This window comes from Heteronotia binoei, chromosome 3 (genome assembly GCF_032191835.1).
Source record: "Heteronotia binoei isolate CCM8104 ecotype False Entrance Well chromosome 3, APGP_CSIRO_Hbin_v1, whole genome shotgun sequence".
NCBI lineage: Eukaryota > Metazoa > Chordata > Lepidosauria > Squamata > Gekkonidae > Heteronotia > Heteronotia binoei.
Genome location: NC_083225.1, coordinates 183,495,598 through 183,509,270, shown reverse-complemented (window position 1 = coordinate 183,509,270; position 13,673 = coordinate 183,495,598). Strand labels below are relative to the sequence as shown.

The window sequence follows — 13,673 nt, the reverse complement described above, 5'->3', positions numbered from 1 at the left end:
AGAGCCCTGTAAGCTCTTGGAGGATTGGCTACATCAGGGGGCGTGGCTTCATATGCAAAGGAGCTCTTGTTACAAAAAAGCCCTGATCAGACCAAAGGCCTATTCAGTCCAGCATTCTGTTCACACAGTGACCGAACAGCTGCCTCCAGGAAGTCCACAAGAGGGATGGTTTCAACAGCATCCTCTCACCCGTGCTCCTCAGCAACTGATACAAAGAGGCACGCTGCCTCTGGTGCTAGGGGGAGTACATATCCATCATGATTAGTTGCCCCCAACAGCCCCGTACCCCAGGAACTGGTCCACTCCCCTTTGAAAGCCTTTCAAGATGGCAGTCATCGCCACATCCCTTGCCTGCAAGTCTCACAGCTGAACTATGCACTGTGTGAAGAAGTACTTCCTTGAGTCTCTCCTGAATCGCCTACCCTTCAGCTTCGGCGGATGACCCTGGGCTCTAGTAGATAGATCCAAGTGGGCAGCCGTGTTGGTTTGAAGCAGCAGAACAAAGCACGAGTCAAGTTGCACCTTTAAGACCAACCACTTGACTCCTACTTTGTTCTGCTGGGTTCTAGGACTACAGGAGAGGGAGAAAAGCTTCTCCAGCCATGTTCTCCAAGCCGTGCATAGTTTTGTAGACCTGTAACATGGCTCCCCTTCCTTGTCTTTTTGCTAGGCTAAGCAGGCTGACCGTTTTACCTGATCCTCATAGGGCACTGGCTGTAGCCCCTTGGTTGTTTTGGTTGCTCTTTTTCAGGCTCTGCAATATCCCTTCTCAGGTGTGCCAACCAGAATTGCACGCAGTGTTCCAAATGGTCTCGCCATAGATTTGCATAAAGGATAGTGTCGTATTGACAGTTTTCCTCAGGGGTGGAATTCTAGGAGGAGCTCCTTTGCATATGAGGCCGCACACCCCTGATGCAGCCAATGCTCCGAGAGCTTACAAGGCTCTTTTTTGGAAGCTCCTGGAGGATTGGTTACATCAGGGGTGTGTGGCCTAATATGCAAAGGAGCTCCTGCTAGAATTCCGCCCCTGGTTTTACTCCCTCTTCTTTTTCTAACTATGGCCAGCATGGAACAATGCAAAGCATGGGGGGAAACTTCCATTCTGCAGCTTTATTAGCTTGGCAAACTGGCTCTCTATGGAAGGATGCAGTGGGTGAGCCACTTCATCCATCTCCATCATTGTTGGCCTTTCATCACTTTCTCTGCTCTTGTGGAATAACAACCTTCTGTCTAATTTTGAGGAACCCCATGGAACACATTCCAGTGATTAAAGAAAGAACACTACCTGCCCCTTCCCCACTGAATAACATGCCCCCCTTCTCTGTGATGCCCATGAAGACCACAGTTATCATGGGGGGGGGGGGCGGAAAATGTTCAAAGTGCCACGGGCAGAACTCCCATGACCCTGCAATTCAAGGGTTCCTGGAAAAACATGCTAGGAAATGTATTACGGTTCCTTGGATTTTTCCTGGAAAAACATGCTAGGAAATGTATTACAGTTCCTTGGATTTTGCTGAGTGGGAATACCATGGAAAAATAATTATTTTAGATCTCTGGAGACACATTTCTTCAATTCTGGAAACAATGGCTAAACATACTCAAGTCCTCACTGGAGTCTGTAATTTGATGCAAGGAGATTCTCTAATGTGATCTATCCCAGTATCACATTTGGGAATCCATACCCAACAGCTTCCTAATATGAGTTATATGGTCTTGAGCCACACTACAGCAGGGAGAAAGAGCACTGGGCAGAAGTTACTGCTGCTGAGGCTGCACCTGTTGTCTATCTCAGTATATGGTAGTCCATTATTCTAACCATTAATTGAATAATGGAGAGAACTGTATACATCCCCCCCTTTTCCAAGGTTACAACAACAGTGTAACCTTCTTCATTATCCTGAGAGCCAGCTAGACAGAGAATGGCTTGATATCTCTTTCCGACGTAATGAGATTACTGTATCATTTATGCCTGGCTGAGGTTCTAATAATGATATTAAAACTGCATTCCCTGAAGCAAGAAATCAATCAAAGGCACTCAAGTAAAGATGGATATCTGACCTGGTATAGTCATCCTCCACTAGCATGTGCTTTGGGATAGGTGAATATCTTCCTGGAGAGATAGGGGCCAAAGATGCCTTGTATTCTAAAGTGCCGTTGTTGCCTGAAGACAGTATATGGTTTTCCATTGGTGGAGAATAAGCTGGGGATGAAAAAGCAAATCATTTAATGTTAGTGACACAAAGAGTGCTAGGAAAAGTACAACGCAGCTGTTAAGCGAAATTATGGCAGTAATGATACACATGAAATAATCCACTCTCAGTCCATTTCCAGTGCACCTTCTAGCCCAAAATCCAATTGAAAAGTGCATTTAAAGTGGATTGAAAGTGCATTATTTAGTGTGTGTAATTGAAGCCTACATCTCTGTGAAGGAAAGGCAGCAGCATTAGATGAGCGGCCATTGCAAGATGTCTTTCCCCAGTGATTTTAGAAACTGGGTGAGGCTATGAGGGGCTCTTGCCTAGCAGGGCTTCTGATTCACCACAGCAGTTCTGATTGGCTGTGCAGATTAAAATAGTTGCTATCACAGTGTTGGTTTTGTTCCTTCACTTTTCTTTTCCAGTGTACTTCCTTTAAATTACCACTCTTCTTCCCTGCACTTGAGCTCCCTATGTGTGACTTGCCCCGAACTATGCAGCAGGCATTTTATGGTTGGCTCCACCTTTTGCTGTGGCCATTTTGTAGTTGCGCCCACCACCCTGTTTCAGAACTCCAAAGGAGCCTACAGCAGGAGTGGCCAACGGTAGCTCTGCAGATGTTTTTTGCCTACAACTCCCATCAGCCCCAGCCATCAGTCATACTGGCTGGGGCTGATGGGAACTGTAGGCAAGAACATCTGCAGAGCTACCGTTGGCCACCCCTGGCCTACTGGATTAAAAAGGCTAGGGATTCCTGATGCAGGTCATTGAATCAAATTTCATTTTCAAGAAAATATTGGAATACGTAGGATCAATTTTAACACGAAGAGGGAAGTGTTGTAGAGTGAAAAAAAACCTAGCCTTATGTTGGTCTCACACTCCTCTTCTCCATAGGGCTTCTGTTGGTTTTCCCACTATCTGCAACTAGCTTCACCTTTTTCACGCGGCAAACAGAAACTGGTTTTTAGAGGATCTTGTCTGCTGAGCGAAAGAGGCGGAGTGAGTTGCAGACTAGGGGAAGCTTGTGCGAAATCCGACGGAAGCCTCGCTGAGAAGAGGAGAGTGACAGCGAGGCTGGGCTAGTGGGAAATCGGTCTTATTGCACCACAAAGACTTATACATTTACCTGGGCTTTGGTAAGCCACAACCAGTTGGGTTTCATCATTTGGGTGTGTGTTAGTGGGAGACTCCCGGCCCCATTTTACTTTTATTGCTGCTGTGAATGCAAAGATGATGTATTCACTATCAAAGATTTCAGGTTTTCACGGCTGGCATCATCATTAGGGTTTGTAGAATCTTTCGGGCTCAAGTGCCGTGTTCTACTGGAGAAAGTTTTTCTTCCAGACGTTTCGTTCTCAACTGCGGAGAACATCCTCAATGCCGCTGAGGATGTTCTCCGCAGCTGAGAACGAAACGTCTGGAAGAAAAACGTTCTCCAGTAGAACACGGCACTTGAGCCCGAAAGATTCTACAAACCCTATAATTCACTATCAATTTAAAAGATGTTGGCTGCAACAGATTCTTTTTCTGTAGGATTTCTGCCATTAGTACCAAACATCTCCGACTTTGCTCCTCCTTCCTTGGGTCAGTGACACTCACTTGGCCTAACCTACCTCACAAGGTTTGTATGCTACCCTGAGCTCCTCGAATAAAAGATGGACTCAAATTGGCCATAATTTTACAGCCCCTCTGGTTTTTCCTCCCCCTAAAAAGACCATCCATTGGAATAGTCAGAGAAACATCAAACTGCTTTTAATGACTTAAAGAATGTCCCTGCTAGCTATGTAGTCACGTCATACTTCGATTCATGCACAGAAACTGAACTTTTGATGGATACCAGCCCTGTTGGCTTGGGAGCTGTTCTCACACAGACTGATCCATGTGGTCATGTTCCACCATTGCCTATGCCAGCAAAGCTCTCTCACCCACCAAACAAAGGTATTCTCAGAGAAGGAGACATAAGAGAAGCCATGTTGGATCAGGCCAATGGCCCATCCAGTCCAACACTCTGTATCACACAGTGGCCAAAAATTCCACATGTTAATCACCCTTTGGGTGAAGAAGTACCTCCTTTTATCCATTCTAACCCGACTGCTCAGCAATTTCATTGATTGCCCACGAGTTCTTGTATTGTGAGAAAGGGAGAAAAGTACTTCTTTCTCTGCCTTCTCCATCCCATGCATAATCTTGTAAACCTCTATCATGTCACCCCGCAGTCAACGTTTCTCCAAGCTAAAGAGCCCCAAGCGTTTTAACCTTTCTTCATAGGGAAAGTGTTCCAAACCTGTAATCATTCTAGTTGCCCTTTTCTGCCCTTTTTCCAGTGCTATAATATCCTTTTTGAGGTGCGGTGACCAGAATTGTGCGGTCTTGTAGGGACCTGGGTATGCCCTCGTTTTCATCCGTACATATATGGATGTTTTTTCATGGTAATAACTGATCATAAGCCTCTTGACCCCATGTTTTAACAATTTATCTTTTTAGCCACCAGTTGACATTGAACCATGGATGCCCAAACTGCAAGGGTACGGTTACAAAGTCAATTATTGATCTGGTAAAAACAATCCAGTGGACTATTCTTCAAGGCATCCCATCCTTGTCGCCAATGTTATGTTCTTAGTGCTCGGCATCAAAAGAAGGAGGCAGGCTAGTTTCAAACAGGACCACAGTTTAATGTGCAGTTCTTTCTCTATGTTGTCGAAGGCTTTCACAGCCAGAGTCCATTGGTTGTTGTAGATTTCCGGGCTGTGTGGCCGTGGTCTTGGCAATGTAGAACCTGACATTTTGCCAGCAACTGAGAAGAAGTTGGTAGGCAGGCAATTTATATCTACCCCACCTGCCTGAGTAGATATAAATTACCTGCCTACCAACATCTTCTCAATTTGACCCAGAGAGAACTCCAGTTTTCTGGGTTACACCTCTGAGGATGCCAGTCACAGTTGCTGGCGAAATGTCAGGTCTCACAATGCCAAGACCATGGCCACACAACCCAGAAAATCTACAACAACCAAAAATTCTTTCTCTGTCTGGAACTGCACTGAGAACAACTTCTTTTCTTGCTCTTCTTGCCCACACCAAGACCTGGTGCGGATTAGGGCAGTCCAGGGCTTTTTTTTGTAGCAGGGCCTCCTTTGCCTATTAGGCCACACACCCCTGATGTAGCCAATTCTCCTGGAGCTTACAGTAGGCCCTGTACTAAGAGCCCTGTAAGCTCTTGGAGGATTGGTTACATCAGGGGGGTATGGCCTAATATGCAAAGGAGTTCCTGCTGCAAAAAAAGCCCTGGGGCAGTCTAAAATACAGGTCTGGGTTAAATGAACAGATTTGTCCGAACACCACAATAGAGAAAGCTTCCGGTTTCAGATTCGTCCATTGAAATCTCAGGTTAAAAGATGTCAAGAGTGAGGATCAGGAAAGACCATGGGAACCATGGCAAATCACAGTAGGCAATATGAGTCTAGATGCAGGGCTGGTCCTAGGGCACGTGGCACTCCAGGCAGACTCATTGTCCACCGCCCCATGCCCCTGCGGCCCTAGGAACACGCGCGCACACCCCAGGCCGGGTCACTGCCTCCCCTCCCTCTGCTTCGACGCAGCCTGGGCATCTCAGCATTCTTTCATTAGAACTGGAAGTGAGGGGGGAGAATGCTCAGATGCTCGGAGAATGCTCAGAGAGAATGCTCAGCTGCTCGGGCCACCTCGAAGTGGGTAGGGCCGATTCTAGCAGCACTCCTCTGAACGTGCCGAAGGGGGCGGCAGTGGAGTGCGGCATCACAGAAGGGAAGGGGGAGGAGGGAGGCAGCGGGGCAGCAACGGTGGCATGGGAAGAGGGAAATTAGGCATATGTCTTGGGTATGGGGAGGGGGGGAGAGTCCAATTCGATGCCCCCTCCTGGCGCCCTAGGCAAATGCCTAATTTGCCCTGCGGGCGAGCTGGCTAGATGTACCAACATATTCTGTCGGTATTCTTGGTGCTTGGGAACAATGGGAGGGCTAGACTGACCCAGCAAAAAGCACCTTCCTCTGAACAGGAAATGTAACAGTGCTGAAAAGTCCAATATAAAAAGCTGTTAACAACAAGCCAGAACAAAAGACTGTCAAACACTTACGATGGGTAATATCTGGTGGGCCATAGGGATCAGTCATGTAAATGGTGGTAGGCTTTCCAACTTTTAAATACACTACGTCCGATGTATTCTTCAATATTGCTACAGCTTCTTCATGCGTTACTTCTTCTAAACTGTAATTATTTACCTGTCAGGAGAAAGGAGGGACAGGCGCGTTAAGATGACCAGGTACAGAAATCATTTCTATGCTGAAGAGAAGATAGTTACGCCAAGATTGCAATTAGGTATGCTAATTACATAAGAACAGCCCTGCTGGATCAGACCACATGGTTCATCTAGGCCAGCATCTTCTTTCCATCAGTGGCCATCTAGATGGACTGGGAGCATCCTAAGCAGGAGCACATGTCAGACCCTCACCCTCCCAATAACTGTTATTGGGAGTTTTGTCAAGTAAAAGAATCTTCTGGCGGGGGGGGGGGGGGGGCTGCCTTCCACAGTCTCCTAGTCTGCCCTTTTCTGGTAAGCCTGGTATGAATCATCATGGTAATTCTCTCTAGCCCTGACCCAAGTAGCCCAGGTAAGCCCAATCTCATCATATTTCAGAAGCCAAGCAGGATCAACTCTGGCAAGCACTTGGATGGGAGCAGCCAGGAAGACAGGAGCAGGCTCTATTCAGTCATCTCTCTGAATATTCTCCATGCCCCTAGTAGGGGTCAATCACCAGAGGTCGTAATGACTTTCAGGTGCACACCACACATTTACATTGGCATGCATGCACACACCCATAAAAATACAAAAATACCCCAAAATGATTTTCTCTCTATAGTCCCTTCTCACACTGACTGATTACTATGTCAGAGGAAGACCAAAACTTATGATTTGTCCACCTGTTCAGCTCCATGAGCCCACAAGATGACCACATAGGTGACCAGGAGGGCTGGGGGTGAGTATAAGGACATAAGAGAAGCCCTGTTGGATCAGGCCAAAGGCCCATCCAGTCCAACGCTGCGTGTCACATAAGAACATAAGAGAAGCCATGTTGGATCAGGCCAACAGCCCATCCAGTCCAACACTCTGTGTCACACAGTGGCCAAAAACCCCAGGTGCCATCAGCAGGTCCATCAGTAAGGCCAGGATACTAGAAATCCTCACCCTGTTGCTCCTCCCAAACACCAAGAATACAGAGCATCACTTGCCCCAGATAGAGAGTTCCAACAATACGCTGTGGCTAAGAGCCACTGATGGACCTCTGCTCCATATGCTTATCCAATCCCCTCTTGAAGCTGGTGGAGACATGAAGGAGCATGATGACATCTGTGCTACTATGTCACCTCTGAGGAAAACTCAGAAGTGATGCGGGCTAGCTCTAGGAATTGCCAGACCTCTATGGTTTACCGTAGAGTCTCTGAACATTCCTAGAGCTACCCTACATCACTTCTGAGTTTCCTCCAGAAGTGACTAACAACACAGATGCTGACATTGTGCGTTTTTGTTTGCTTACTCATGTCAGTGTTCTGGGTGGCAGGAGACAACTAGGATGGCATTGGGAGGTGAGCAACTTGGGCTGGGAGCAGGAGGTCTCCCACCACAGCAGGAAGCCAGGCAGCCTGAATGACCTGAGCCTATGGCATTGTGCCCCTCCCCTACTCTCCCTGTCTTGATGGACCTTACAAGAAGAAAAAAAAAGAAGAAGAAGATATTGGATTTATATCCCACCCTACACTCTGAATCTCAGAGCCTCTGAGTGGCTCACAATCTCCTTTACCTTCCCCACCCCACAACAGACACCCTGTGAGGTGGGTGGGGCTGAGAGAAGCTCTCCCAGAAGCTGCCCTTTCAAGGACAACTCCTACAAGAGCTATGGCTGACCCAAGGCCATTCCAGCAGGTGCAAGTGGAGGAGTGGGGAATCAAACCCGGTTCTTCCAGATAAGAGTCCGCACGCTTAACCACTATACCAAACTGGCTCTCTCTGAAACAGTTTTCTCTGAACTCAAAAGGGTTTGGACAAAATTCTTCAACAAGGAACCCTACACTTGCTGTTCTCAGCTCTGCAAAAGAGAAAACGAGTAACAAGCAATACATGGTTCCCCCTCTGTTTATTCGTATAAGTGGGACACTTGAAACCACTTGGGAAGTTCTTCCTCTCAGAAGAGGCACGGCACTCCACTCCAGCAACCTTGGTTCCCCCAAGCCACCTTTTATTTGCTTCACGAAACTCAAGCCGCCAGGAACGTCGGAAGAAGCCGTGGCAATGAAGCTAAGAATTCTGGGGGAAACAAGAATCATTTTTATTTAAATTTCTTGCTCGAGTGGAAAATTGTCCTTTTACATCTGTAGGACATGGCTCATTGGGACCTGCCTGGATAGTAACTAAGAAGAAGACGAATGCAAATTTTCTGCTGCACCATAGTCACGTGTTCTTGTAGGAGGGGAAAAAACCTTTCTTGGGCATCATTTCCCTCCCCTCCAATGCATCGAAGTGCAACTCGAGTGAATATTCTCCGACGAACATCTGCGAATTGGAGGGCTGTAATTGGTCTACCGCTGTGCATTCATGTGGTCTTTTTAAAGCTTCGGATGATTTGGAAAGCTCTAAAAAGGAAGCCGCTCCTTTTGCTGAAAGCCTAAAAATTGTTTTTAAGAAAGCGGACTCATTGTCTCCCCCAATTGTCTGCCTATTCTTCTTCTCAAGGCACTGAATGGAATAGGCTGCATCTGGTGCTGACTGAGCACTGGAAAAGAGACGAACGACAGATTCAGTTGCAGTTTTTTTTCTTTGTCTTTTAAGAAATGGGGCACGGTTCGTCTTGGCAGGATTTGGCTCAACGGGTCAACGACTTTGCTCAGGATTCGGAAACAAAACACACCCAGGCCCAGCGCTAGCGGTTCCAGTGCCCCAGGCTGAAACCTACACCTCTGCCCCTCTCCAAGTACGTGCAGCCTGATGACATCACCAGAAGTGATGTCATCAGGCTGCGTGTGCGCTTGGCCCACCCCTGTGCTCGGCCCTCTCCCACTTCAAAGGAAGCTGGAAAGACCTCTTCCCAGCTCCCTCTGAAGCGGGAGAGGGCCGGGCACCCCCCCGCCCCGACAAAGACAGCCGGCTCTGAGCACGCTCGTTGCGATGCCGACCCCAACTTCGCTGAGGCGGGGGGCGTGGCAGCGAGCACATTCAGAGCAGACTCTGAGCATCCCTGCTGTCTTTCCAAGCCTTGGCAAGGTCAGGAAGTGGCCATGGTGGGATAGAGGGCATCTCATGGTGCCTCTAGGCCAGGTGGTGCCTCTAGATGCCTATCTAGCCTACTCCCACGCGCCGGCCCTGAACACACACACACACACACACACACACACACACACTCCAGAGGCAGCCTTTCTGAAAGGCAGGGAAGGAAATTGGGAAGATCCTGCCGGATAGCACAAAGCAGCTGAACCGCATTTGGGTTGAGTTTCTTTTCCCTTTTGATTGCAGGCACATAGCCAGTGAATGGCCCAATGCATTTCTGGCAGAAGAGGAAATCGGGGGGTTGAGTAGGTTGTTTCCTCTGCTTTCGGGTACTTAGCTTGTGGATGGCCCGATCTTGGGGAGCTCTTGCTCGATTGCCAAAAGCAGCTGAACCACACCCGGGGCGAGTGTGTCTTCTCCTCTGCTTGGACATGGCCGAAGGCATGAGTTGAAGGGCAAGAACAAAGTGGATCTTGACCTTTGATTCTTAGCTTGCCTGAGGCCTATTTTAGCCAGTCCTTTAGGAAAGGTAGACTACATCAGCATACTGGTGACAATCCAGTCCAAAACTTCAGACAATCTGGGCAAGGGGATACATATAGATGTTAAATAATGTAGGCAAGAGTATAGCTCCCTGCGGCACTCCACATATAAGTGGGTGCTGCAGGGAGGTCTGCTCGCCAAGCATCACCCTTTGTCCCCGTCCCCAGAGGAAGGAGGAAGACCATTGTAAGGCCACCCCCTGTACCTGCAAGGCGGTGCGTCAATAGGTCATAATTGACCATGTAAAATGCTGCTGATAAATCAAGAAGAATCAGCAGCGCTGACCCGCCTTGGTCCAGGTGCCTTCTTAGGTTGTCTGTGAGGGCGACTAGTACCGTCTCCATCCCATGGCCAGGGCGGAAGCTGAACTGGAATGGGTCCAGGGCAGATGTTTCATCCAGGAAAACCTGCAGCTGCTCCGCTATTGCTTTCTCAACTACCTTTCCCAGGAACGGCAGGTTTGAAACTGGGTGGTAGTTAGCTAGGACGCTGGGTAGTTAGCTAGCGAAGGTTTTTTCAAAAGTGGGTGAATTACAGCCTTCTTTAATCTCTCTGGGAACGTCCCGCTTGTCAGGGTTGTAACAATATCACCCAGAGAGTCCCTGATATCATTCTGGCAAGCCTTCACAAGTAAGGATGGACAGGGATCCAGGGGGCAGGTGATAGACTTCACTGCTGCTAGGATCCTGTCTACATTCTCCAATGTGAGTCGAATGAAGCTGTCCAATATTGGACCATCCAACGGCCAAGGGACTTCCAGTTCACATACTGTATCAACTGTGGCTTGGAGGTCCTGGTGGAGAGTCAAGATTTTATCTTCAAAATACGTCACAAAAGCCTCAGAGCCAATATCCAATTCCCTATCTTTTTGGTTGCTCGATGGCAAAGTTGTCAAAGACCAAATCATTCTAAATAATTGGGCTGGGAGCGACTTTGCAGACTCTATGGAGGCCGCATAGAAAGTTTTCTTGGTGGACTTCACAGCCTTCTCATAGACTTTCATAAGTGTTCTATAAGAGGTTGTGGACTCTTCATCACGAGCACGCCGCCACACTCTCTAACCATCTAACTGCCGTTTCATCCTTAGCAGGTCCAAGGAGTACCAGGGAGCTGCTTTGGTACGGCCGTGAAGAGGGCACCAGGGGGCGATGTCATCGATGGCAGTGGAGAGTCGGGAATACCAATCCTCCACAAGTTCATCTAACAACTCACCAAGGGGCATCGGATCCCGCAGGCCTCTTGGAACCGCTCGGGGTCCATTTGGCTCTGCGGGCGTGCGTAAATCTGCTCGCCGCTTTAACAGGGCGGAAGTTGCAGGTCCAGCCGGACTTTCAAGGCATAGTGGTCTTATCATGGAACAGTGTCTGCCGCCATCAGATCCACTGATATCCCTGCCCCGAAGATCAAACCTAGCGTGTGACAGGCCCGGTGCGTGGGAACTGATACAAACTGGTTGAGTCCCAGCGTCTCCGTGGATGACACCAGGTCCTGTGCCTGCAAGGATCCCGCGTCATCAACGTGGACACTGAAATCCCCCAGAACTAAAAGTCTGGGGAAGTCCAATGCCCAAGTGGACGCAGCATCCAGCAGGGCAGGTAGGCTCTCCTGTGGTGCGTTAGGCGGTTGGTACACCACCCAGATAGCCACACTCTCCTCAGTTTCCCACACCAGGACAGTGCACTCCATGCCAGCGAAAGAAGAAGAGTCTCAGATGAGCACAGCAACTCCCTCCCACACCCATTTGTCCGAGACTGGTGAAGGACGGCCAACCCAGGTGGGGTACGCTGGTTCAAAGCGACAGTTTCATTATCCCGCACCCAGGTCTCTGTCATACAGGCCAGGTCCACTTGCTGTTCCATAATAAAATCCCGTAGCGTGGCGGACTTATTATTAATGGACCTTGTGTAATCAACACCAGTGAAGGAGATGGCTAATTTATCCTAGCCCCGCAACCAACCTGTTTCGGGATGGGACATAGGTGGGAGGGAGTCCGAGCATTTCCATATCTCCGACTCCCTCTCTGTTCTCGCAACCTATTGCCACCGTCATACCTTCCCCGCCCTATTACAACTGAAATCCCCAACCCTGACATGGCCTCCCCCATGCAGTGCTATTCGGCCAAAAAGAGACCCTGCTAACATCTGCGGGGTGACATGATAGAGGTTTACAAGATAATGCATGGGATGGAGAAAGTAGAGAAAGAAGTACTTTTCTCCCTTTCTCACAACGCAAGAACTCGTGGGCATTCGATGAAATTGCTGAGCAGTCAGGTTAAAACGGATAAAAGGAAGTACTTCTTCACCCAAAGGGTGATTAACACGTGGAATTCACTGCCACAAGCATAGCCACCTTCAAGAGGGGTTTAGATAAAAAATATGGAGCAGAGGTCCATTAGTGGCTATTAGCCACAGTGTGTGTGTATATATAAATTTTTTTGCCACTGTGTGACACAGAGTGTTGGACTGGATGGGCCATTGGCCTGATCCAACATGGCTTCTCTTATGTTCTTATGTGACACAGAGTGTTGGACTGGATGGGCCATTGGCCTGATCCAACATGGCTTCTCTTATGTTCTTATGTGACACAGAGTGTTGGACTGGATGGGCCATTGGCCTGATCCAACATGGCTTCTCTTATGTTCTTATGTGACACAGAGTGTTGGACTGGATGGGTCATTGGCCTGATCCAACATGGCTTCTCTTATGTTCTTATGTGACACAGAGTGTTGGACTGGATGGGCCATTGGCCTGATCCAACATGGCTTCTCTTATGTTCTTATGTTCTTATCTGCCGGGAAAGTCCAAAGAGCAGATCTTTCATTCATTAACCCACACACACACTCCTTTCTCATGCACACTACTCCAAATCTCAATTTAGCTCTCTGCTATTTCCACTGTTTACCTAACTCCCCCTAAAAATACCACTATATAAACCAACCTCCACCCCCCCACCCCTAATCATATACTTCCAGTAAAAACTACTAATTAATTTCAATATAATTACACACCAATTAATTAATAAGCCAATGTGCAGGAAAAGTATCCTCATAGACCAAAACTATATGTTGTACTCCGTCCTGAGCCTTACAGGGAATGGGCGGAATAGAAATATACTAAATAAATAAATAAGGCTAGAGAGTTGAAAAAGGTTAGGTTTATACCCTACCCTTCACTTAGCATGGCTTACAATCTCCTTCCCTTCCTCTCCCCACAACAGACACCCTGTGAGGTAGGTGGGGCTGAGAGAGCTCTCAGAAAACTGCTCTTGAGAGAGCAGCTCTGCAGGAACTGCAATTATTTCTGAAAGGTTAGGAAGCTGGCTATCCCTGCTTTGGTGTCTGTTCCTTCGACAGCCTGCCATAGCTTTCAGTCAGCTTTTATATCTCATAGAAGATGGCAGCATCACAGGAAATCGGGCTAACTCTGCTCGTAGCAAGAATCACATGACTTCTCACAACACAAAATGGCGTCCACATACATGATCACCATACGAATGGGCTCGAAACGTTCTGCCAGAGAACAAAACTTTCGGAAGTTTGTACCAAAAAAAAAAAAAGGGAAGAAAAGCAAAGAAGTCCAGAATAACTAAACCAAGAACTAATACAAATTCTTCGTGTGCGTAAGAGAGATCAAAGCAGCAAAAGC

The 13,673-nt window shown here is 47.9% G+C and overlaps 1 protein-coding gene across 12 annotated transcripts in view; it reads right to left on the bottom strand.

Moving 5' to 3' along the window:
• The window catches only part of DLG2 (discs large MAGUK scaffold protein 2), a 1,647,444-nt gene that overhangs the window by 412,947 nt on the left and 1,220,824 nt on the right, over positions 1–13,673 (bottom strand). For all 12 annotated transcript variants that reach the window (XR_009555217.1, XM_060234983.1, XM_060234984.1 and 9 more), the window contains 2 exons: positions 6,304–6,448; positions 2,059–2,200 (listed from right to left, as the gene is read on the bottom strand). Coding sequence is in view for 11 of the 12 variants with exons in the window: in XM_060234983.1 (XP_060090966.1) it covers positions 2,059–2,200; positions 6,304–6,448 (287 nt within the window). In the remaining variant the exon portion in view is untranslated. The remainder of the gene's footprint in view (positions 1–2,058; positions 2,201–6,303; positions 6,449–13,673) is intronic.